Below are 26,004 nucleotides of genomic sequence, written 5' to 3'. Positions count from 1 at the left end.
ATAAAATTGACGAAAAATTGACTATAAAATTACGTTTAAAACTTTCAGTTTCAAGTACCAGAATTAATTCACATAATGATGACGCTGCTTGCAACTAACTACAGTTTGCGGCCACTTTCGTAAGATGGCCGAATTTGCGACGGCAAACGAAACTCCCAGTTCTAGCCAAAACTCTATTGAAGTAGAAATTGTCAGCGATGAGGAATTTGAAATGTGGGACGAAGCCATCCGGATGGCCATTAATATGGAAGGTAAGATTTGCTCTTGCTGTATAAAGTCAAATCTCTGTTTTGTGGATTTGTTACGGCTGAAGGTGCACGTGCAAGGGCCTGGGCCGAGGATGGGTATCAAATGGGGGCGGGGGGGGGGAGTAAGGTGGAATTGCATAAAGTTAAAATAATTGCGTTGGTTGTTAACTATGAACTGAGGAGAGGTGAAGGAGAGGATTGATGTAGAATGCTACGACCAGGTGTTTCTATCAGTTAAATTATTTTCTTTCATCTTTATGGATGCACAGGTTTACCATCCTCTCTGTGTAGTGGACTGTGGTTTTAAATGACAGGAACCCAAACTAGCCTATCTCAATTGATCATCTGCAAAAGACATTGGCCCATCACTGCAGGTAGCAGGTGCATATGTAAAGTGAAGATGCTACGAAGAGTGCAAGTGCATATTTTTTAAAAAATAATAATTAAAAAAGCCTTGGCCTTGAGGTCTTCTCTTAGTCTGCAAATGCAGACGTATTTCCGGCTGTCGCTTCTCTCCCCCGAAAAATATTTAGGCTAGTCTACTCTTGGTGAATTTGCAGTAAAAAGTTTTGAAAGCTTTCAAAGAGTTTTGTTCAATAATCACAACAGGGACTTCCATTCTTTAATGCCCTTGTAAGTGATGCTTCTGTTTTGCAAACTGCAGCGGAGTACAGGTTTTTCAACACATTTAGTAAAATTTCCAATGCGATTTTGTTTTGTTAATTAGATGTCAAATCCACTGTCGACAAAGAAAACGAGGATGGCACTGACAAGGGTATTTCATCAAGACAGTTCCTATCCCCTCTGGACAGGTTCAGATGTGGAGTGGGGTATCTGAGTGTAAGTGATTTGACTGCGCAGTTCTGGTGTGAACAGCAAATGGAATACAACTTCATAGCTCCCGAAACAAGACCAGAAACTGAACAAATGAAGCTAGGGAAGAGCATCCACTTGGCAAGAGGTATGCAACTATTTAGATTGAAAACAGAGGTGATTAGGTGTGGGAGCAACACAGGTTTTTTGTTACAGAATATATGAAAGATCTTCCCATGAAATTTTGTCTTATGGTACGTGACTTGACACAGTTGTACTGGTATTTGATATCATAAGGAGATATCACATACCCTTGGGTACCAGAGGTTGTTTATTGTGTGTCATGAGGATGCAGGATTGTCAGGCTCCTGATCACCTTTGGCTGAAAAATGACAGTAAGGTACTTCGATAGGAACTGGAAACTGTACAAGAAAAGCCTCTGGCACCCAGGGTAGATCTAATACATTACCATCAGTTCAAATCAAGCCTCAGAATTTTATAAAGATGAGAATACAACTCTGAGTTTAATCTTCCAGGCAGAATATAAAAATGTAGCCTGTGAGCAAACTCTCAGGTGAGGGAGAAAGGATCGGCCCCCACTGCCTACCCCAAGAGCTTGCTCGCAGGCTAATAAAAATCAAGAGAGTAATCAACCTCATGGTCATGAATACACCGGAGAAGACTATCTTGAATTCTAAGAAGAATCTTACTATTTCAGAAAAGTAAAGGAAATGGGGTAAGCTGTTGTATTATTCGACAGATGGTGAATGAGAACTGTCTTATCTGATTTACAGAAATGGAACTGTATGACTTGGTGGACATCAAGATAGAAAGCAAAGAAGACAAATGGGCAGCCATCTTTTTGGACTGCCTCACAAAAATGGCTTCCCTGGATGCACATCAAACGGTTCGGGAATTTCCTGTCTTTGGAGAGCCATTCAGCATGGGAGTGTTTGTACATGGCATTATTGATGAATTGCACTTCAATGAAACGGGTCAACTTGAACTTTTAGAGCTTAAGACAAGAGCTGGAAGCAACAGTCTACCTTCAAGAGCACAACAAAACAGGACGTTCTTCCAGGCCATGCTCTACAGTATTATGTTTAATGACTTGCTTGCAGGGAAGTTAGATATTACCAGTCTTCTGTCCAAGCTTAAATTAAACGGAGATACTGTGCTTTCAGAAGATATCAACAAATTTGCTAAAGATTGTCAAATACCAAGTGATAGCCTAATTCCAATTGCTGATCTAATGTTGAAAAGATTCCGGTTATCCGATGTTCCAAAAATAAGCTCCATGGTAGTTGAGTACTGCTCACAAGCCAGCCATGAAGTAACAAATAAAATAAAATTGGATTTGGATGAAGGCTGGACACAATCTAAGCTGACTGCAATGCTACCATATTGGAAAGGAGAGAGAGAGACAAAGGGTGTGGAAATAGAAGAAGCCTGGAAGTGCCACAGATGTGAATTTGCAGATATTTGTGTTTGGAGAATGAAAAAAGACGAGGAGTGTTGAAACTGTAATAAAACTGGCACAGCTATACACACTTAAAAATGTCTACAACTCTAATTTAATAATGACTCATTGTACCCCTTTTCAATAATTGTCAGACACAACATTTATGTAAAACGGTTGTTGTGTATATTTTATTTATGGACTTAGTATGTATTAGATGTAGGATTTTGTAATTTACTGATGAATTTTACTGTGCATCAATCAATCAATTAATCAATCAATCAATCAATCAATCAATCAATCAATCAATCAAATTAATTTCATTTGCCCCATAAATCTATTTTATCTTAAAAAAGTATCAGGTGGATAATCATCCAATTATTATTTAGGCTGTCTACACTATACTGAATAGCTCTTGTACCAGCACCAAAAATATAACCAGATAGGGCTTTTGTTCACACAAAAAAAAGCCAATTTCAGATTGATTCTTGTAATGGTGCAATGCTGCGCTGCCTTGGTCTTGGAAAGTGAATAACCAAATATCAGATAGGTTTTCATGACACTTTCTTGAGTAGTGTGAACAGGGAATCAAACCAAAACGGAAGTCAATAATGAGGAGCGAGGATTGGATTAAGATGGCGGTGGTTTTGGGTCACTTCTGTTCACACCATTATTTTTCACAACAGCATAAAACGCTATCCAGCATAGTGTAGATATGGCCTTCTATTTCACTCCTTATTAACTGCTCTACATCTCCTATTATAGTAAACTTGAACATGTAAATTAACAAACAAAGTTGCACAAAGGTAACCTCCTCAACAAGCAATTCTGACTAAAAATAAAGACATTGACAGAAAGCTGCAGTTAGAATGGGAAGAAAGAGGAGAACTGGGAACAAGACTGTGAACTACTCTTTCTATCCAGGCAAACGTGCCAACTCTCCCAGTTTTCCCAGGAGTCTCCAAGTTTTTTATCGAATCTCCCAGTCTCCCGGTTAGAGCACCAAATCTCCCGGGAAATACCTACCGTGGCCTTTGTCAAATTTTTTTCATTAGTTTCATTATTTTCGAGATGTCAAAAAGGAAAATAAAACAAGAAGTGGATTTAGTGTTCTTATTTGAGCTGTTCTTGATTTGAAAAATGTAAAACAGAGCAATTCAATTTATATATTTTTAATGAGTATCATAATTGTTCAGAAAGCAACCAATCAAATTGCACAATACATGGTAGGTAAATGCTGTTCTAACCTAGAGACGTCTGGAACATTCGGAAGGCCTTTGGGTGATTTTCAGAGAGTATTCAGACATTGTCCAAAATGACATTTCTAGATGTCTCCATATTTTTGTACTCCGGGGCTTGGCAGGTATGTCCAGGCCCCTCCCAATCTTTCTTCTTCAGTCCCAGTCTCCCTTCAAGTTGCTTGCACAGAAGACTAACGTTATGGGTGTTAAGCTTTCACAATCATAAACTGATAATAAGTAAACAACACTTTCCACAAAACTTCTCAAACTTATTAATAATTCATCATAAAACACCTTGAAGTCATTTAAAAAACTTCTGCTCTGTATTCTTATTGTTTTAAGTCAATAACACAATAAATTTTATTTCAAATGATTACTCTCTACATTGCAAGAAATTTACTTTTAAAATTTGTATCAAAATAAGAGTTACTCCATCTCTTATTGCTGCTACTCTTTCCCTGCTCCCAACACCACCCTACACAGGAAACTAATCTAGCACTACACTAAGACTGCAGTGTAGTTTGGTAAAGCTACTCACACAAACTGTAAGCCATCATGGCTGAGTAGTCTTGATGTTAAAGTTGATTATTGTTTCATGAAATATCCCACTCAAAAGGATTATTTCTTGAGTCCCAAGGCTGTGGCTTGGAGAATCTAAGCAAGCTCATTAACAACCTTGGCCTAGACTGCTAGCAGTCTCTTTCTTCTCCTAAGTTTTGTCATGCTCACGCGATTTCTAGCGAGCGGCGAGCGGCAAAGCTGCAAGCCAATACCTCCTCATTCACTTTTGTAATTTGCATAATTTTACTGTTGCCTTGCACACGTGATCTGAGGTAAAAAGGGGGGCTGCTTGCAGTCTAACCTTGGCCAGTCATTTTAGAAACTTTGTAAAATTACCAAGTTGTTCTTTTTCTTGTGACATTTTAGCTTGTCAACAACAATCCTTCTTTTAGAAGGTGACATTTACTAGTAGTTTAGGTTCTTAGCTTTATCTGTTTACCTTTCTGGAGTCAACTAATGTGGCACTAGTCTAAAATATGGAAATAAAAAAAAGGTATCCATTCATTGGAAGCTGTTGATCACTGCTTTTCAGAACTGCAGTTTATTTTATTCCTGACTGCTTATTTTCATTGTTAAAAATGCAGATTGTCCTCTCAGCAGAAAGTAATATTGTTAATTGATGGATGTTGATGAGTCATAAAGAAGTGCATCCTTGTTGGTGTATCCTGCCGTGGATATTGAACCATAAGTGTTAACTGGACCTTCTATTAAAGGATCATCTCTTTTCCGCGGTGAACGATTTAGAATACCACCCTACAAAACAAAAAAAGTGTTCTCAGTGGAGTGGTCAGCTTGCCATTCAAACATATCAGCAAATTTGGCCAAAAACGTCCTTCAGATTACCGATTCAATGCATAATTTTTACGGATTTGCAGATTTTGCTTTATTACTTTGTTTAGACCATAGACTTTGTTGTTCTTGGACCTTTTACAGATTTTTGCTTATTATGGTTACAAGAATCTGTAAAAAGTAGACAATTTAGGTGCATTGATGGAAGACTCTCCGACATCCGAAACAGGAATATTTTTGATGTGCTACACATGCAAGGGGTTTCGGCTTATCGCAAAAATATTTGTAGATCAATAGATTTGGCCCAAAAACGTTTTGCAGATTCACACTCCCCTTTCCTCTCCTCCCCATATTGTATCAAGAGAAATAAGTGCCTAAGAACATTAGCCACTACTCCTCCCAAAGGAAAACAAGCCCCTGCCTCCCTCAGATGGCAACTGCAAGCACTGTTTTAATGAGTCGAACAAACCCTCCTGAATGTTCTCCCATGGAAAGTTAGAGTTCGCTTTTAGCTTTAGTATGTAAAGCTAAGCGGGTATTTGGATGAAGACAGGGAAATTACTCTAAGCTTTTACCTTTCTTTTGTCATTGATGTTCACCAAAACAGCCAAGGTGACACAAGCCAGTGTGTTAGCCAACAGAAATATCATCACATACTTCCACCTATCTAAAGATCTGAAAAGAAAAAATAAACAAAACTTCATGTTTGCTATGGAGTGACGATTGAAAAGGGGTGGGGTAACCAACAAACCTCCTTCATTGCCTCTTGCAATCTCACTTACTGCTGTTTTAATAGGATAGAGTTCCTCACACCATACCCAATTCAAAACTCTAAGCCATGAACCATCATCATCATCATCACACTTTGCGCCATAAGGCACATAAGGCCAATATCAGCCTTGTCTGTCTGTCAGAACTCTCACCTAGGATCTGAGCTGATTGGTTGAACCAACCAGGGTTGCGAACTCTGGTAACAAAGGTCTGAAGGTCATCAAGGCACATAACCATGGCAAAGTAACCTAGCATAAGGGGGAGGTGGGTGTCAAAAATGTTCTTTTTACTAGTAGAATACCAATGTTAGTACAGAGGTTAACAAGCCACTTACTTTATATCATCAAGCATTTTCCCAACAATGATATTTGCTATTCCCATGCCTATCATCTGAATAGAAGTAGTAAGTCCTAAGGCAGTTCCTGGTAAGGAAAACACAACAGGCCTTATAATCTACAAACGTAAAAGTAAGCTCAATGTTTTGGTAAGTACATCGCTATACAAGAAGGTGATTATTGCAATGGGAAAGTTGAGAACCATGCTAATCGTCTAAGAGTACAGACTTTCTCTGAGGTCCTCATTTCTGTGTTAGTTTAAAGTTCACAAGTTAAACACAATTCACCCATGCTAATATTTTATTTGTTTAAACTCATATTTTCTTCCAAGTGTTGCGTACCATAACCAACCCGCCAGGCTACCACCATTTTAGTTATTATTAATGGGGACTAAAATATTTCTCCTGGTGACCTGAGAGTTGCCAAACTTCCTGCCAACGTTAAAACTTACAGTCAAGTGGCCAATGAATGGCCACTGATGAAAACATTTAATTTGAAGAGTTGATGACAGATAGAGTGAGTTCATGGTGGCCATGTTGGAGCTAAAAGGTAAAGCCACACTAGCGCCAAAGTGGCCCACACCGCCAGAGCTTAGCCTAGTTTCTGTAGCATGAAGCAACTAGGAGTATTGCTACTCCCCCCCCCCCCCCCCGGATGTGATGCTAGTCCATTGCAGGGTTACCCCCAGCTGTATACCACCGGTACCCATTTAATATACACCTGGACAAAGAGAGACAATGTGGAGCAAAGTTTCTTGTCTAAGAAACAACGCGGCAATTAAGAGACCAACCTGGCCTCAAACCCAGGACCCTCAGATCTTCCGACCATCCAATCAACAGTCCGACGTGCTAACCACTACACCTCCATTTTGGAGGGGCCAAACAATAAAGATATTTGCATAAAAATAAAATTTATTTCCCAGAGTGAAATCATTGTTACTATTGTTTCACTCCTCCAATATGGCTGCCGTGAAAACACTCTATTGTCCGGAATAACATTGTTATTTCTTCTGTATTCAGATTAATCTTGTTTCATTGATGTATTCAGAATCTCACTAACAAACTTACCAACAGTTGACTGGTCCACAACAAGAGGAAAAGATGGCCAAAGAGACGCCTAACGATAAGGAAAATAACAGTAGTTAATTTATACATCTTTGCGTTGTCACACAAAACATGTCCAAAGGGCATTGGTGGAAACAAATCAGTGCCACAAAGCAACTCAACCTTATGGTCTCCACTATTCTTCTCCCTTGAAGCAAAGTAGGGAGACCCTGGCAATGATGTTACTCTCTGCCTAGAACCTCTCTTTTCATTGGTCTGTTGTATAGATTATCTGTATTGTCTTTTCTAGGATTAGGGGCATTTTTATTACCTGTTACCAATAATAGGGTGGAAATTAGGCCAAAATCTTTAGTCTATAGTTTGAATAGCAGGTCAAAATTCATACTGTGTAGGGCCATTTATTTAGTTTATCACTTTCCCTACTGCCAGATGTCACACTCATAAAATAAAGTCTTACTCACTTACTTACAGTTAACTCTCGCCTTGCGGACACCTCGCTATTACGGACACCTCGATAATACGGACAGCAGCTAAATCCTCGGCAAAAATATATATTACAGATGTTTGGCTGAATTGAATTCCCGCTATTACGGACTCACTATTAAGGACGGTGCCTACTAATACCGCAGTATTTTTGTGCGGCTTATGACTATGCGAGAAAAGCAGATCTTAGCGAGGCGTATTGGAATCCAAAAAGAAAATTGGGGGTAACCACGCTTCTTTCAGAGATTATTAAGCAATAATATCTCCAAAAAACGCCAAAATATAAAGCAATGTATGGGATTTTTTCCTAAATTGAAGCTTAATTATCTCTGAAAAATGCATGGTTACCCCCAATTTTCTTTTGAGACACCAAAAGCATTTGGCAAGTTCTGCTTTCTCCGTATAGTTTTAAACCGCGCAAAAATATTCCTGTATTAGTAAGCACCACCCATAGGAAACACGAGTATCTCGAGATGCGCAGAACGTATGCGCAGTAACAATAGTAGGCACCGTCCTTAAGGACACTAACCCTCGGTCCCGAGGGTGTCCGCAATAAAGGGAGTTGACTGTACCTAGTAGCATGAAAATTAGGCCATCCTATTTTTCATCCTAAGACTATAGACTGTCGATTTTGACCAATTTCCATCATAATACTATAGACTATGGATTTTTGCCTAATTTTCATCCATATTCTAGACTAAGGATTTTGGATTAATTTACCTCCTAATACTACAGAATATACATTTTCACACTAATCTTCATACTAATACCATAGATTATGGATTTTCCACTAACTTTCATGCTAATACTATAGACTATAGATTTTAGCGTAGTTTTCATCCGAATATATAGACTATGATTTTTCACCAAATTTTTATCCTAATACTATAGACTATGGATTTTCACCTAATTTTCATTCTAATACTATAGACTACGGATTTTAAATTAATTTTCGTCACCATACAATAGACTGGATTTTGACCTAGTTATCATCCTTATGCTATAGACTATGTATTTTGACTTAATTTTCAGTCTTATACTATAGACTAAGGACTTTGATCTAATAGGCCTTATCACGGTTTTCGACGCCATTTTGACGGGTAGGCAAACAGGCTTGAAATAACAGTGTTCGTATGGGAATCCGATGTCAAATAATTTTCATAAAACATCGCTTCTGAAAAATTCATGAATTGGAAACTTTTTTTACTAGGAAAAGGATTTTAAGAACAAAATTGGAGGGATGTAGCTGTGACAGAAAGCGTCCAGTCGTGTTTTGAACTTTCCATACATTTCCCTGTATTTTTTCCCGTGAACTATTTTTAGCAGCAGCTCACGGCTTGTTCGCTATACAGACAAATGTATGGAAAGTTCAAAACAAGACTGGACGCTTTCTGTCACAGCTACATCCCTCCAATTTTGTTCTTAAAATCCTCTTTCTAGTGCCAAAAGTTTCCAATTCATGAATTTTTCAGAAGCGATGTTTTAAGAAAATTATTTGACATTGGATTTCCATACAAACACTGTTATTTCAAGCCTGTTTGCCTACCCGTCAAAATGGCGTCGAAAACCGTGATAAGGCCTATTGTCATCCTAATGCTGTACACTATTGTAGCTACCACAAGAAACCGTGAGAGTCACGGCATTTGTTTATATTGTTATTGTTTTATAAAGTTGTTATTTGTTTAAGAAAAGCCGGTAATTTATTTTAGGAATCGGCTTATTTAAGTAATGGTTTTCTGTAAGTAATGTTTTTAGTCTTTCGTAGAACTATCTAGAAGTTTCTAGAAAGCGCGTAATTTAAATAGCGCGCGCTCTTGCCGATCACGACACGATCACGACAGGCCACGCGACAGCGCAAATTAAGTAAAAAGTCAAACTGTTTTAGTTTTTTCGTCACAAGTCACAAGTCGTAAGCAAGTTCAAGAAGTTAGTAAAAGTCCAAGTTAAGTTAAAGTTTTAAGTGCAAGAAAGTGCAAGAAAGTTCAAGTTAAATTCACCAAGCTACAATAGAAACTATCGTTCCAGTTATTCGAAGGCAGCACCAAGGTAAATATTTTCGCAGCTTTTGTTATTACGAGTCAATGTTTCAATTAGCGTATGCGTACTTAGCGACGCTTGTAACTTAAGTTTTGTTGCTTTGTATTGTTTTCTAATTTTCATTTATATTAACGCAAGTCAATGTGACTGTTCTTAGCGTTTTCATTTAGTTGTTTTTATCCATTTGCGTAAGCTGTAATTTTTACCTTTTGTTTAGCGTAGTCTTGTACAGTTGAGTAATTTGTAAACATTTTAATCGTTAGTTCTCACAGTGTTGAGAGACAAGTTGAACTTCATTAAAGTCTGGAAACATCAGTAAAAGAGACTGTGTTCTTTGCGAATCGCTGGAGCGACAACTATGAATTTTGACTTAATTTTCATTCTAATACTATAGACAATAGATTTTGGCCCTATTTTCATCCTAATATTATCTTTCGACTAATGTATAGACTTTCGTTTTATTTTCATCCTAATCTTATAGCTTATGTGCATTTTGAGCTGATTGTAATACTAATACCATAGACTACCGATTTTGACCTTATTTTCTTCCTAATACTATAGACTATTGATCTCAGCCTAATTTTCATTACAATACTATAGACTATCGATTTTGGCCTAATTTCCATTACAATACTATTGACTATTGATTTTGGCCTAATTTCCTTTACAAATTATACTATAGACTATGGATTTTTGTCTAATTTCCATTACAATACTATAGACTATCGATTTTTGCCTAATTTTCATCCTAATACTATATACTATTGATTTTTGCCTAATTCCATTACAATACTATTGACTATCAATTTTGGCCTTATTTCCATTACAATACTATAGACTATGGATTTTTGCCTAATTTCCATTACAATACTATAGACTATCGATATTTGCCTAATTCCATTAACAATACTATTGGCTATCAATTTGGCCTTTTTTTCATAACAATACTATAGACTATGGATTTTTGCCTAATTTCCATTACAATACTATAGACTATCGATATTTGCCTAATTTCCATTTCTATACTATAGACTATGGATTTTGATCTTATTTTCTTCCTAATACTATAGACTACTGATTTTTGCCTAATTTCCATTACAATACTATAGACTATGGATTTTTGCCTAATTTCCATTACAATACTATAGACTATGGATTTTTGCCTAATTTCCATTACAATACTATAGACTATGGATTTTTGCCTAATTTTCATTCTAATACCATAGACAACATTTTTGCCTTATTTCCATTACAATACTATAGACTATCCATTTTGGCCCAATTTTCATCCTAATACTATAGACTATCAACTTTTGCCTGATTTCCATTACTATACTATAGACTATGGATTTTGACCTTATTTTCTTTCTAATACTATAGACTATCGATTTTTGCCTAATATACATTACAATACTTAAATAGACTATCGATTTTTGCCCAATTTCCATTAAAATACTATAGACTATCAAAATTTGCCTATTTTCCCATTACTATACTATATAAACTATGGATTTTCGCCTAATTTCTATTACAATACTATAGACTATGGATTTTGGCCTAATTTCAATAACAATACTATAGACTATGGATTTTGACCTTATTTTCTTCCTTGGCTAATACTATAGACTATCGATTTTTGCCTAATTTACATTACAATACTTATATAGACTATCGATTTTTGCCCAATTTCCATTAAAATACTATAGACTATCAAAATTTGCCTATTTTCCCATTACTATACTATATAAACTATGGATTTTCGCCTAATTTCCATTACAATACTATAGACTATGGATTTTTGCCTAAATTTCATTACAATACTATAGACTATCAATTTTAGCCTAATTTCCATTACAATACTATAGACTATGGATTTTTGCCTAATTTCCATTACAATACTATAGACTATGGATTTTTGCCTAATTTCCATTACAATACTTTAGACTATGGATTTTTGCCTAATTTCCATTACAATACTATAGACTATCGATTTTTGCCTAATTTCCATTACAATACTATAGACTATGGATTTTTGCCTAATTTCCATTACAATACTATAGACTATGGATTTTTGCCTAATTTCCATTACAATACTATAGACTATGGATTTTTGCCTAATTTCCATTACAATACTATAGACTATGGATTTTTGCCTAATTTCCATTACAATATTATAGACTATGGATTTTTGCCTAATTTCCATTACAATACTATAGACTATGGATTTTTGCCTAATTTCCATTACAATACTATAGACTATGGATTTTTGCCTAATTTTCATTCCAGTACTATAGACTACCGATTTTTGCCTAACTTCCATTACAATACTATAGATTATCGATTTTTGCCTTATTTCCATTACAATACTATAGACTTTCCATTTTGGCCCAATTTTCATCCTAATACTATAGACTATGGACTTTTGCCTGATTTCTATTACAATCGTATAGAATATGGATTTTCAGCTAATTTTCATCCTAATACTACAGACTATGGATTTTGAGTTAATTTTCATCCTAACAATATAGCAATAGATTTTGAGCTAATTTTAATCCTAATACTATAGACTATAGTCAGGGTTAGGGTTCAACAGAAAATTCTTTGTTGGGTAGTTATTTGCATTTAAAAATGATTCCCAAGCGAGTTTCAAGACACGCTGTGATCCCTAGCAACAAAACAAGTAAAAAATCCACCTTCAAAAATTGTTCATTTTTGACCAAAAACCATGGACTTACCCCTTGCAAAAAAGTCAATTTTTGGACGAAATACAAATATTCTTTTAAAAGCTTCCAATTGAATCACTTTTTCAGAAAACGTCCCCTAAGACAGTTTTTAGGCCTCCCAAGGGACCAGGAACAAAGAGAGGTGAAGTCAGGGTGAGAGTTATACATAAAATTCTTTGTTAAAGCGTTATTTTCACTTAAAAATAATTCCCAAGTGAGTTTTCCGATACGCCGAGATCCCTAGGGACATAGACAAGTGAAAAATGCTGTCTTGAAAATTTGGTCATTTTTGGCCAAAAACCATGGACTTACCCCTGGGAAAAAAGTCGATTTTTAGACGAAATACAAATATTCTTTTAAAAGCATGCAATCGAATCACTGTGCTAGAAAACGTCCCTTCAGACAGTTTTTAGGCCTCCCAAGGGACTAGGAACAAAGAAATGGCCCAGAAAAGGTGAAGTCAGGGAGAGAGTTAAACATAAAATTCTTTGTCAAAACGTTATTTTCACTTAAAATTAATTCCCAAGTGAGTTTTACGACACGCCGAGATCCCTAGGGACATAAACAAGTAAAAAATGTCGACCTAAAAATTTGGTCATTTTTGGAAAAAAAAAATCGACTTACCCCTGGGAAAAAAGGTCGATTTTTGGACGAAATACAAATATTCTTTTAAAAACTTTCAATTGAATCACTGTGTTAGAAAACGTCCCTTGAGACAACCCAAGGGACCAGGGACAAAGAAATGGCAAAGAAAAGATAAAGTCAAAGTGAGAGTTAAGCAAAAAATTCTTTGTCATGGCGTTATTTGCACTTAAAAATGATTTCCAAGTAAGTTTTTCGAGATGCCGTGATCCTTAGGGAAATAAACAAGAAAAAATGCCGACTTGAAAATTTGGTCATTTTTGGCCAAAAACCATGGACTTCCCCCTAGGAAAAAAGTCGATTTTTGGACGAAAGACAAATATTCTTTTAAAAGCTTCCAATCGAATCAGTGTGTCCAAAAAGGTCCTCTGAGACATTTTATACGCCTCCCAAGGGACCAAAAACAAAGAAATAGCCCACAAAAGGTGAAGTCACGCTGAGAGTTAAACACAACATTCTTTGTCATGGCGTTATTTTCACTTAAAAATGATTCCCAAGTGAGGTTTACGACACGTCGAGATCCCTAGGGTAGTAAACAACTGAAAAATGCCGACTTTAAAATTTGTTAATTTTTGGCCAAAAATCATGGACTTACTTCTTGGAAAAAGGTCGATTTTTGGACGAAAGACAAATATTCTTTTAAAAGCTTCCAATCGAATCATTGTGTCAGAAAACGTTTCCTGAGACAGTTTTTAGGCCTCTCAAAGGACCAGGAACCAAGAAATGGCCCAGAAAAGATAAAGTCAGGGTGAGAGTTGAAAAGAAAATTCTTTGTCAGGGCATTATTTTCACACAAAAAAAATGATTCCCTAGTGAGTTTTTACGACACGCCAAGATCCCTAGGGAGATAAACAAGTGAAAAATGCCAACTTGAAAATTTAGTCATTTTTGGCCAAAAACCACGGACTTACCCCTAGGAAAAAAGTCGATTTTTGGCAAAATACAAATATTCTTTTAAAAGCTTCCAATCGAATCAGTGTGTCCAAAAAGGTCCTCTGAGACATTTTATACGCCTCCCAAGGGACCAAAAACAAAGAAATAGCCCACAAAAGGTGAAGTCACGCTGAGAGTTAAACACAACATTCTTTGTCATGGCATTATTTTCACTTAAAAATGATTCCCAAGTGAGGTTTACGACACGTCGAGATCCCTAGGGTAGTAAACAACTGAAAAATGCCGACTTCAAAATTTGTTAATTTTTGGCCAAAAATCATGGACTTACCCCTTGGAAAAAGGCCGAATTTTGGACGAAAAACAAATATTCTTTTAAAAGCTTCCAATCAAATCACTGTGTTAGAAAACGTCCCATGAGACAGTTTTTAGACCTTCCAAGGGACCAGGAGAAAAGAAATGGCCAAGAAAAGATAAAGTCAGGGTGAGAGTTAAACACAACATTCTTTGTCAGGGCGTTATTTTCACTTAAAAATGATCCCCAAGTGAGTTTTACGACACACCTAGATCCCTAGAGACAAAAACAAGTGGAAAATGCCCACTTGAATATTTGATCATTTTTGGCCAAAAAACCATGGACCTACCCCTTGGAAAAAAGAAATTTTTGGACGAAATACAAATATTCTTTTAAAAGAATGCAATCGAATCACTGTGATAGAAAACATCCCCTGAGGAAGTTTTTAGGCCTCCTAAGAAACCAGGAACAAAGAAATGGCCCAGAAAAGATGAAGTCAGGGTGAGAGTTAAACAGAAAATTCTTTGTCAGGGCGTTATTTTCACTTGAAAATGATTTCCAAGTGAGTTTTACGACACGCCGTGATCCCTATGCACATAAAATATTAAAAAATGCCAACTTCAAAATTTGGGAATTTCCGGCCAAAAACCATGGACCTACCTCTTGCAAAAAAGTCGATTTTTGGACGAAATGCAAATATTCTTTTAAAAGCTTCCAATCGAATCACTGTGTTAGAAAACGTCCCCTGAGACAGTTTTTAGGCCTCCCAAGGGACCAGGAACAAAGAAAAGGCCCAGCAAAGATGAAGTCAGGGTGAAAGTTAAACAGAAAATTCACTGCCAGGGCGTTATTTTCACTTAAAATGATTCCCAAGTGAGTTTTACGACACGCCAAGATCCCTAGGAACATAAACAAGTGAAAAATGTTGACTCTAAAATTTGGTTATTTTTGGCCAAAAACCATGGACTTACCCTTTGGAAAAAAGTCGATTTTTGGACAAAATACAAATATTCTTTTAAAAGCTCCCAAGCGAATCACTGGGTTAGATACGTCCCCTGAGACAGTTTTTAGGCCTCCCAAGGGACCAGGAACAAAGAAATAGCTCACAAAGTCAGGGTTAGGGTTATAGATTTTCGCCTTATTTTCATGCTAATACTATAGACTATTGATTTTGACCTAATTTTGTTTATTATATAAATTATAGACTCTGGATTTTGTGCTTATTGTCATCCGAATAGTATAGACTATGAATTTCGACCTTCCTAATATCTTAAGCTATGGATTTTTACCTAATTTTCATCCTTATAATATAGACTATAGATTTTGGACTAATTTTTCAACCTAATAAATATAGACTACGGATTTTGACCTAATTTTCATACTAATACTATAAACTATGAATTTTGACCTAATTTTCATCCTAATACTATATACTATGGATTTTGACCTAATTTTAATGCTAATACTAAAGACTACGAATTTTCAACTAATTTTTATCCTAATACATTAGACTATGGATTTTGACCTAATTTTCACCCTAATACTAAAGACTGAATTTTCAGCTATTTTTTATCCTAATAGTATAAACTATGGATGTTGACCTAATTTTCATCCTAACGCTACAGACTATGGATTTTGAGCTAATTTTCATCCTAATAGTATAGACTATGGATTTTGAGCTAATTTCATCTTAATAGTATAGACTATAGATTTCCAGCTAATTTTATCCTAATACTATAGACTATCGATTTTGAGCTATTTTTTATCATAATACAAGACTATGGATTTTGACCTTATTTTCATCCTAATACTGTAGACTATGGATTTTGAACTAATTTTCATCTGAATACTATAGACTATGGATTTCGACCGCGTGCCATGCATGGCCGGTGTTACTTTCCCATAAGTGTTGTCATTGGTTGGCTTGGGGTGATACTTGCTTCGCAAGCATCAGTGACGGTTAAGTCTCACAGGGACTTCCCCAAGCCTTGTGTTTTTAGCTCCTTATAGCTGGCTTTTATCCAGCATGTGCTGGTGGAGTCGGCTCGTAGCGCTGCAGAGTAATTATTAGGCTTGAACTGGTTTTAAAAAATGCCATATATCTTTGCACTATGCTGGCCAGATGTTTCAGTTTTTAGTGTTATGAAAGTTGGGCTATTAGATTGTTTACGTTTTGGACCTACCTACAACTTGTCAGATCCAGTGCTGGTCATTAAATATAGTTAATACGATGGGGAGATAAGTAAGGCTTTATGGTCACGCTATGGGAGTGGTCTGTCGCGCCGACCGCAGCGAGGTGTTCCCCCTTTATGCCAAACATCACAATGTTATTATTTGTCTGTTGAGGTCTCTAGCTAACTTTTCCTGTAATTTCCAACTTATAGGGGAAACACAAAATAATGTCCCACTTTAAATTAATCCCCCACACAAAGCTTTGTGCCATCAGTCTAATGCCCTTGTATGCGTCGATCTTTGAACTTGGCAATCGGTCCCAACAAAGAATGTTCACAGGAAGATCGTGAAACAATGATAATAGGGAGCTTAAGCAACAACGACGGCATGTCCGTTTTATATTTTAGTACTGGCATTTCTTTACCGTCCTCTGCAAAACAACAACGTGAAATGACCACATTTAAGATTTTGTGGAGAACATAAACGCACAATTGGTCAATTTTTCATTTCCTTTCTTAACTTGTATGCCACTCCTACCAATTTGGTTCCTGGATAGTTTGCCATTTTTGTAAAAGTTGAGCGAGTTGAAATAATTACGAAGTAGCACAAATGAAATAAAGATATATTTTCGGGTGATGTCTTCATTGCCTTTGCCGTCGTCGTTTCTTAAACTCCCTAATGAACTCACAGCAGCCATTGAGTAGGCAAAGCCAAGCCAGATGGTAGAAACCAGAGGATGAACATGGGGTGCAAATGCTAACAGTCCATAAACAGGGATGGTTAACACGGCACAAAGAAATATTAAAATCCCTCGTCGTCCAAAAAAATCCTGTAGAAGGAAGCATATATGATATAATATTAATTATAAATTATTCTATATTTATTGGGGCTAGAGGGCTTGAGGGCTCACTTGGGAGGGAAAATGAACATAAACAACGGTCAAACGTTAGGAAGAGAGTGGTGATGGACTTACTAAAATTAATGAATGAACAAAATCCAAAGTGTCAGTTTTATGCTTGTTGAGTTTCTTTCTCTCTTGACGGCATGAAACGATACCGCCACTACGTTTTGGCCTTGTTTCTCTCAAAAATAAGCACAAACCAGACATAAAAACCACAGAGTGATGTTCTTTGACTAAATTAAAGGCCCTCTAGCCCCAAGCTCAGCGTACCAGATAACATTGAAAGTCAGGGACTCCAATGAAGAATTTTGAGGCATTAATAGGTGTGGCTGTCTACAAATCTTCTTCAGTTTACCATTCATTTACTTTGTTGGGTCAAGAAGCCAGTTTCCTCGTGTGTTTGACCTGAGACCCCTCTCTTATCTGGAACACTGCTGAAGCTGATAAACCTTACCTAGTTAAATGTTAGTTCACAGAAGATTAATAAAATTAAATAATATACATGTAAATTATCTTGGTGCCTGTCTCAGAGACCATACCCTAAAGCTACAACTTGCATACTTCACTAAAGGTGTGACTATGAATGGGGGGGGGGGGGGGGGTTATAATTCTATTGCTTTCAACCAACGTACCACAAACAGACCCATCAAAGGTCCAAACACCATTGACATCAAGTACACAGTGCCTGCAATGTACGCAGATGTCTGCTTGCTGAAGTTAAAAGTGTACTTGTAATTCTCAAAAATAAATTTGCTGAAAAGTAATATAACCACAGAAAGATTATCAACAATGAATCCATGACCAAACAAAGTATTAATAAACATAGAATTAACAATAGCAACATAAAGATAACATAACTTTATTATATCTCATTCAGGATACCTCTAAGAAAAAAATATATTTACAAGTGATAAAAAATATAACAGCTTTATTATAAAAACACTTCTGGTTTCCTAGATACTACATTTCTAATGATCCATAATGTCATTTGGTTTACTTTCCCAATCATTCCTCTTGTGTTCACTGTTCTATACAAGTAATAAAATTCAGAAGAATGTTGTACATTGCTTTGGCCAGTTATTGAAATATACTTAGTTTACTTATTTTGAAGGCCGTAAGTTAGAAAACTGCAACAGGTTATAACCAGTAATATTGCCTTTCACTTTAATTTAAAGTTATCGCATTGTATTGTAAATATTGTACTGCACATAGATTGCAAGTAAGACATAATTAAATAGATAATTCACATATGAGAAGGTTGATCTTTATTGAACTTACCTGGCATCTGCAATAAATGGGAATACTCCAATGTAAAAGAACATGAGACAGAACGCCAAAAGCCAGAACGTGGAGGAAAAGTACTTGATGTCTGTCAGCCGCTGCAAAAAATGTTATTGAAATTATCATCCAACAACAAGACCAAAGAATGTGCAATTCCAGAAAATATCCATACTCCCCCCACAGAAGGTTTTTTGTTTTGCACCTCCCCTGCCCCCAGGAAATTCCAGTTTACTAGGTTCATACTTTGCTTCTAAAACTTTGGCTTTTAAGACCCCCGTCCCCCTAGGAACTTCCAATGACCTTCCAATGGGTGGGTGTGGATTTTTTCTGGAACTGCACAATAAGCTCAGGATTGGGGAGCAGGGATGGTACAGTGGCAATGTAGCGTGGGTTCGATTCTCGGTGTTGATATCATATGTGGGCTGAGTTTGTTGTTGGTTCTTGTCCCTGCTCTGAGGTTTTTTCTCTGGGTTCTCCGGTTTTCCTTCCTCCACAAAAACCAACATTTCCAAATTCCAATTCGACCTGGAAATAAGGGATGAATAGCCACTCTGTGGATGTGCTAATGAAAATTCCCATTTATTTATTTTTATCCATTTATAAATTGAGTGGTCTCATCAAGAGTCTATGGGGAGGTGTGGAGTTCACTCCAGATGGTCTGCACATCACATGTTTCACCTAAAGGCCAGCAGGTTCCCATAAAAAAATACTTTGCTCCTTTAATTATGCCTCTCTTCATCCAGGTATATAATTAACAAGAACCAGAAAATAGTAAAGGATACTTGTCCTGAAGTAAAGTAGTATCCAATCCAATTTACACAATGTGCAGAACAGGTTTGAAGCAGAGGGCTGTGGACACTAGTTTACTCATTGAAAGATGTTGGAAAAAGAAAAAAAAAAAACATTTTGAAATGGATACAGGAGGCCAACCCTACAACAAACTAAAACATGAAACAAACAGGCAGAAACAAAGATTTCAAATAGCTGGCAGGAGGCAAACCAGTTGGCTGTTTACAAGCCTGACAGAGGAGTTGAACTCAGGGCTACCAAAAAAAAGCTCCAGATAGCGATCAGAGCAGGACCACCGGATAACATATTCAGTGACCTAACCACTTAGCCAGACTACCTCCAGCCTCAAATTAATGAAGCTCCTTACAATATAAAAGTCCACCACAACAAGGTGCTTACCATCCTTTTTGATTCAATTTTCATCTCTGTGGTCTGCAGAAAAAGGGAATAAGTCAGTTGACTGTCAATCAATCAATCAATCAATCAATCAATCAATCAATCAATCAATCAATCAATCTGTCAGTCAGTCAGTCAGTCAGTCAATCAATCAATCAATCAATCAATCAATCAATCAATCAATCAATCAGTTAATCAATCAATCAATCAGCTTTATTTATGCCAACATAAGGCTACCTTATTCAACTGCTTTAGTCCAGTAACATCCAGTGACGAGGCTATAATTGCACACACAACTCCAAATCCACAAAGAATGGCTCCTGTAAGGTGAAGAGTGGACTCAACTCTCAGTAATATTGTGTGGGTTAAAAAAATCCAATTTTTACATGCTCCCTTGGATCATTGGAATTCTAAGGCATAACTAGTGTCAAAGCTAAATTTTTAAGAAAAGTATAAAGCTAAATAATTTGAATTTCCAGAGGGGTGGGGTGGGGGACCACAGACTGACAAAACCTTCCGGGGGGTGGTATGGATATATTTTAAAACAACAAATTTTGACCAACTAAAATTTATCATACTAGACAGTTATCCAATGAACAGAAGAAGAAAGGCAGTTCTGTGGAGTTCAAATAAGAGTACTCAGCTCATATATTAGGCATCCTGTTACTTGGCTTGTTTGACTAATAACATATGACCTACAATGGCACGCAGGAAATAAAAGGTGACCCTCCCCTGCATTTACCAAAAGTTGACGAGAGAACAGTCTTGTTTGCAGTCTAAAGTATAATGTTTGTCTTGACTAATTCAAATGGAAAAAGAAACTAGTTTACATGATATCAAGAAAATTATACAGCAACACAGTACCTGCCCATAAAGTCCACTGGAGACCATACGTCTCATTAAAGCCTTCTGTTAGAAAAAAGTTCAACACACTTCCCTAGAATGAATTAAGATATAACAAAGCTTTTACTGAATAGTAAAATGTGGTAATGGAACATGACACCTTAGGGGTGGTAGGCTGGGCAGGTTGTTTCCCCAGACAACAACATTTGTATGCAAAGGTATTATTCATAAATGAAAGCTCTCTTTTTTTGATGTTTAGGATAAAAGCCTTTCATGGCTAAAAAATTGTACCAATATGTTGCATGATTGTCTAGAAATACAATGAATAATAGGTCTTTTAATTAATTATTTCAGTAGCTATCCCAGATACCAATTCCTCTAAACTTTACCACATAAAAGTTTGAGATGGCTTCCCGAATTGGGCAGCTATTATCAACAAGTTCATTAATTTGAACCTCATGCAGTTATTATGCAACTTAAGAAGTTGCAAAAGAAAGCCTGAAAAAAAATCAGGCTTGAACAGAATTTGAAACCATGACCTCTATGATGCTGGCGCAGTGCTCTACCAACTGAGCTATCAAGCCAACTGGGAGCTGGTCATATTGTGAGTTCGTAATGTACCTGTGAAGGATGAATAGATTCATAATATGACCAGCCCCCAGTTGGTTTGATAGCTCAGTTGCTAGAGCACTGCACCAGCATTGCAGAGGTCATGGGTTCGAATCCCGTTCAAGCCTGATTTTTTTTTTCAGGCTTTCTTTTTGCAACTGCTTAAGTTGCGCAAATAACTGCGAGGATTTTTCCTCTATTTAATCGTTCACCTGCACTGTTCAAATATATGTTTCACATATTCATATAAATCTAACTTACAAGTCTTGAAAATGCCAGAATACAACCAAATGCAAATGCAAGTTCCTTTCCTTTGAACCACATAGCAGATATTCTATTTTGGACAACTATGGAAAAAATTTAACAAATTACAGTGAATTACTGAATAATTAGCAAGATGCAGCTGAACTCAAATTCTTCTAAATACAACCCATAAGCAACACACAGCGCTCTCAAAATGATTTTGCAGTAGTAGGCAGAAAGAGTTGAGTCCAAAGACATATTGGGGAAAATTAATGATTGTGAATTAAGTGGCAAGTCATTATCGGTAGGAAGGAAAATCACAAGCTGCCAGTGAATTGTGAGAGTGTTGAAAACAAACTTTCTATGTTACATGTACTGTTTGAGGTCAAAACATTCAGTAACAAATTAAAGACTTATTTTTCAGCACCGAAATTGGCCTCTTATTCTAGACAGTATTACCATTAAATATCAATGGTTTTTAACTAAATTTTAGAAATTCACATAAATTTCACATACTTGTTAAGGAACCATTTCCAGATCTATGGGAAAAAAGATTGAATGATGTTAATAATTAAATTACCATCATTGAAGAGCTGAGTGTATTACTGTCTTGTGTCAAATTTTAGGATAATTACTTTTTCGTTTCACTTTTCATTCAATTCAATTTGTGCATCTGACCTTCAATTTAGGTGGAGATCATTGCTCTGTGATTTTTCCTGCTGGTTTATGCTTAATTTTCAAGAAAAAAAAAGCCAACTATCAAGTCATTGAAAGAAAAGCAAAGAGAAAAGCAGAAAAAAAAAACAGAATGCAATTTTCTTTGATTAAATTACAGTGTGACTACTGTTACCGGGGTCATTAAAAAAAAAACTGGCCAATCAGATTGCAGGACAAGAACAATGAATTTCAACCAAAGCCAATCTAACCAATCACCAGTAGATGGAAAACAAACAATTAAAACACAAAATTTTGGAATTATTCACTGTTCGTATCCTACTGTGATCTGATTGGCCAGTTTTAAGTGAACTCAGTAATAGTAGTCGCACTGTAAAGACCATGTGCAAACATTCACATACAACAGTTCTTCAAATTGCACTCACCCAAACAGTATCCTTCCAAGTAAAAACAGAGGAAACATAGCGGGGGTTCCTTTGAGATAAAGACCGATTGCAAACACAGATGTGCCAGCCAGACACATGAATGAAAACAACAGGGCACCAACTATGAGAAAGGAAAGTGTATTATAAATGCTACCGAAAAACTGCTATAATAAAGGATCTGATTGCAATACTGAGCAATAGATGTGATGGGAAAGCAGATGGAAAATCTGGGTTTAGTTGTCCCTTCATTACTAACATATTGTTTGGATGGCCAAATTATATTCAATAATTATTTCTGAAAAAAATATAACCTTCAGTTGGTTACCTCTAAAACCCAGACAAGAACCTCAACATTACCACAGTTCACTTCTCCTGACCAAAAACAAAATTGTTTTAGACTCTGCCTCTAAAATAAAAATATATTAACTTGCAAAACAAAAGTCTAGCAAAGGAAGAAAGTAGTATTTTTAAGTGGTTGGATTGATGTTATAATAAATATTGAGAAGTGACAGAAGTGTTTATTTAAAAAAAACACAGACACTTCAGTTGTATAACCCTTCTTGAGTGTGGATGAAAACCATAAATATCATATTACAACTACTAACTTGGATTTCCCAGCTTATCGATCAAAAACCCCGCAAGCACAACAACTACTGCATTCCTGAAATAACAAAGAAAATAAAGCTACAATTATGCAAATAAATAAACCAACACTGTACTATTTATTTTAATAGGCATTTGTCAGTCTTCAAAGACTGCTAGTTTCCCTACGGCCTTTAAGATTGCAAATACACACCAATAAAAGTGTAAAGATGTGCGCTTTACATTTGCATTGCATTGGTTGACTGATTGTACACTATGTGGTAAACAACGTTAAAAGCCAAGACTTGTACAAAACAAGCAACAATAAACACAGCAGTGCGACGGGCCACTATCCGCTCTGGGATGAGGTTAAGTTTATTGACCGAGACCCACATTGGTACACCCGTAGGGTTAAAGAGGCTGTTCACATTAGACTTCACCCTGACAACATCAATAGGGATAATGGAATTGAGATTCCGGAAGTGTGGATGCCCACAATCAAACAACACAGCAGCCGATCGGTACCATTAGGCGGACAGCCGAGGGAACAATTTCTAGTCTGAACGACGAGGATCAAAATCCTCCAATCAACAACAGCATAAGAGAGGATCGAAACGCACCAATCAACACAAACCAAGGTGCTACTTATACTGTCACGCAATTAGTCAACACCATCGCCTGATGAAGACCAGCAGTATAGCGGTCGAAACGTCACGATCCACATCTTTGTGACTCAATCGTGAGACAAACGATTAAACTCATCTATCATTTTAAACCACGATGACAAACACCTTTCATAATAATAATATTCTTGTTGGTTTTATTTGTCACCCTGTAGACTGGAAAAAATAGAAGTGTGTGTTTTTTTTAATCAACATTCATTTCCACTTTCCCACTGACACAGCAACACAGTTTCTTTAGAAACTAGTTAACCCCCTTTATCTATAAAAAAAAAGAATGAACTTGTAAAAATACCCAGCCTTATCATATGACTTTCTCCATAGTTACTAAAACAGCTGAAGAACAAAACAATACAGTAACAACAACAACAACAATACCAACAAATTTTCCCTGGTGCATTAAGCACACAACTTGTAATGGGACAAAACAAGGTACATAGACCCCCCCTCTCCTCCCACCAACCATCATGTGTGAGAATGCCTCAGAAAACAAAACCTCTTACTTACGTCCAAGCATATATTGAGTAAAGGAGATTGTACTGTGTTTCAGTCAAACCCAGGCCACTGATGCAGTGAGTTCCATTGACATGTAAAAGTTCTTTTGGCTTGCCATCAATGGTGGTACAGTTTTTCATTGTTTCATTAGGATGTAATGGCTGTATCAAATAAAGCACTCCAACTCAGTTTTTACCCCCAATAATACTGAATGTGCAGTTCCAGAAAAAATATATACCCACCCCATGGAAGGTCATTGGAAATTCCTAAGGGGAGGGGGATGTTAAAAGACGAAATTTTAGAAGCAAAGTATGAAGCTAAACTGGAATTTCCTGGGGTGATGGGGGTGCAAAACAAAAAACCTTCCATGGGGGAAGTATAGATATTTTCTGGAACTGCACAATATAAATCCCCACAAGCAGGCACCAAACATGAGAAGAAAAGAGAAAACCCTGTAGGAGGTAATAGCTAAAAAAAGAATAACTCGTCACAACCAAGACCAACCAAGAATGGCTAGACATATCAGCAGTGATTAGATCTCATTTTCAAGCAGAACTTTATTCAGAAATACGTAACATTCAGCAAGTCACAAGCATTTCCCTGTGCCGCAGACAGAATCAACCACTGGTAAATGCCGTCTGCAAATTAGAACCAGGATTTGGGTGATAATAATTCACAGACAGTATTTACCGACCAGTGGTTGGTTCTGTCTTTGGCTTCTGCCTTATGCCTGTAGCCTGCAGGCTGCAAAAAAAAATCTGCATTTGGAAGCAAACCAAGAGTTGACATTAATAATAATAATAATAATAATAATAATAATAATAATAATAATAATAATAATAATAATAATAATAATAATTATTATTATTATTATTATTATTATTATTATTATAAGGTTCTTCTTCTTCATTCCCATCATATCACACAAGCCTTGTCTGTAGGCCTTTGTTGCTTAAAACTAAAAAAAATCAATACAACACTTACCGATGTAAAAGTAGTTTGCAATACACTGCAAGATAAATAACCATATGTTATACTTTTGAATACGAGTTTCATGATTTTTACCTGCAGTCATGCCATACGTCACATCCTCTCATTCATTCATTGTATTGTTCTCGTCGACTGACATTTCGAGGGTATCTTTCCTGGTTCATTTTTTTTTCCAAACATAAGAAAATCATATCTGCAATCTAGTCTAATATATCCATTATTTATCATAGTTTAACGCAGAGAACAAATTACCTCGGCATGTCAAAACAGAAGTACGATCCAAACGTTAGCATACATGTGAATATAAGAAGCACGAAACGAAAAGGACCTGACAAAAAATCAAAAAATGTTCAAGTCATTTAAATGTTTTTCAAAACCATAAAGAGTAGAAATATATTCATGGATTATTTAAAATAAGAAAAAAAAATGTTTTTGAGACCTCTACTTGCGTGGAAGCAGCCAGGATTTTGACCTGGAAAGATTGGATCAAGATCCGCCATATTTTTCTCCTTTTACGACACGTGACTTCCTGTAAACAGAGAAGTGCTGAGAGACGTCCAGAGAGACTGGA

At 36.5% G+C, this 26,004-nt stretch overlaps 2 protein-coding genes and 1 non-coding gene across 4 annotated transcripts; 2 read left to right on the top strand and 1 right to left on the bottom strand.

The window, feature by feature from the left end:
- Positions 1-113: 113 nt before the first annotated feature.
- On the top strand, positions 114-3,041 carry LOC146452782 (exonuclease V-like). The gene is made up of 3 exons (XM_085097645.1): positions 114-251; positions 976-1,209; positions 1,856-3,041. The coding sequence occupies exons 1-3, from the start codon at positions 125-127 to the stop codon at positions 2,578-2,580; spliced, it is 1,086 nt and encodes a 361-aa protein (XP_084953771.1). The 5' UTR covers positions 114-124; the 3' UTR covers positions 2,581-3,041.
- LOC146452780 (lysosomal dipeptide transporter MFSD1-like) lies at positions 2,620-26,002 on the bottom strand. 2 transcript variants are annotated; one of them, XR_014859697.1, is made up of 19 exons: positions 25,873-26,002; positions 25,686-25,761; positions 25,428-25,452; positions 24,456-24,604; positions 23,292-23,347; positions 22,687-22,807; positions 22,103-22,125; positions 21,605-21,690; positions 20,756-20,828; positions 20,129-20,211; positions 19,895-19,927; positions 18,704-18,804; positions 18,058-18,178; positions 17,213-17,353; positions 7,285-7,333; positions 6,217-6,304; positions 5,687-5,786; positions 4,449-5,075; positions 2,620-4,415 (listed from the first exon to the last, which is right to left on the bottom strand). XR_014859697.1 is itself a non-coding variant. In XM_085097642.1 (18 exons), the coding sequence occupies exons 1-18, from the start codon at positions 25,931-25,933 to the stop codon at positions 4,935-4,937; spliced, it is 1,527 nt and encodes a 508-aa protein (XP_084953768.1). In that variant the 5' UTR covers positions 25,934-26,002; the 3' UTR covers positions 2,620-4,934. The 2 variants fall into 2 exon arrangements, 1 of the variants encoding a protein (XP_084953768.1); XM_085097642.1 differs by having other exon boundaries at positions 2,620-5,075.
- On the top strand, positions 21,399-21,471 carry Trnaa-agc (transfer RNA alanine (anticodon AGC)). The gene has a single exon. It is a non-coding gene; the product is annotated as a tRNA-Ala (tRNA).
- Positions 26,003-26,004: the final 2 nt, after the last annotated feature.

Source organism: Pavona decussata, unplaced genomic scaffold, assembly GCF_977016875.1.
Source record: "Pavona decussata unplaced genomic scaffold, jaPavDecu1.1 SCAFFOLD_366, whole genome shotgun sequence".
Classification (NCBI taxonomy): domain Eukaryota; kingdom Metazoa; phylum Cnidaria; class Anthozoa; order Scleractinia; family Agariciidae; genus Pavona; species Pavona decussata.
Note: the sequence above shows the minus strand (reverse complement) of the source record. Positions and strands in the feature narration are given on the sequence as shown.

Coding starts and splice junctions, on each gene's coding strand:
- LOC146452780 (XM_085097642.1), bottom strand. CDS start 25,933: ATGGCGGATCTTGATCCAATCTTTCCAGGTCAAAATCCTGGCTGCTTC. Junction 23,348..24,455: donor TACTCAATATATGCTTGGAC/GTAAGTAAGAGG, acceptor TTGTTATTTCAG/GAATGCAGTAGTTGTTGTGC. Junction 22,126..22,686: donor CTTGGAAGGATACTGTTTGG/GTGAGTGCAATT, acceptor TTTTTCCCATAG/ATCTGGAAATGGTTCCTTAA.
- LOC146452782 (XM_085097645.1), top strand. CDS start 125: ATGGCCGAATTTGCGACGGCAAACGAAACTCCCAGTTCTAGCCAAAAC. Junction 252..975: donor GATGGCCATTAATATGGAAG/GTAAGATTTGCT, acceptor TTTGTTAATTAG/ATGTCAAATCCACTGTCGAC. Junction 1,210..1,855: donor GAGCATCCACTTGGCAAGAG/GTATGCAACTAT, acceptor TCTGATTTACAG/AAATGGAACTGTATGACTTG.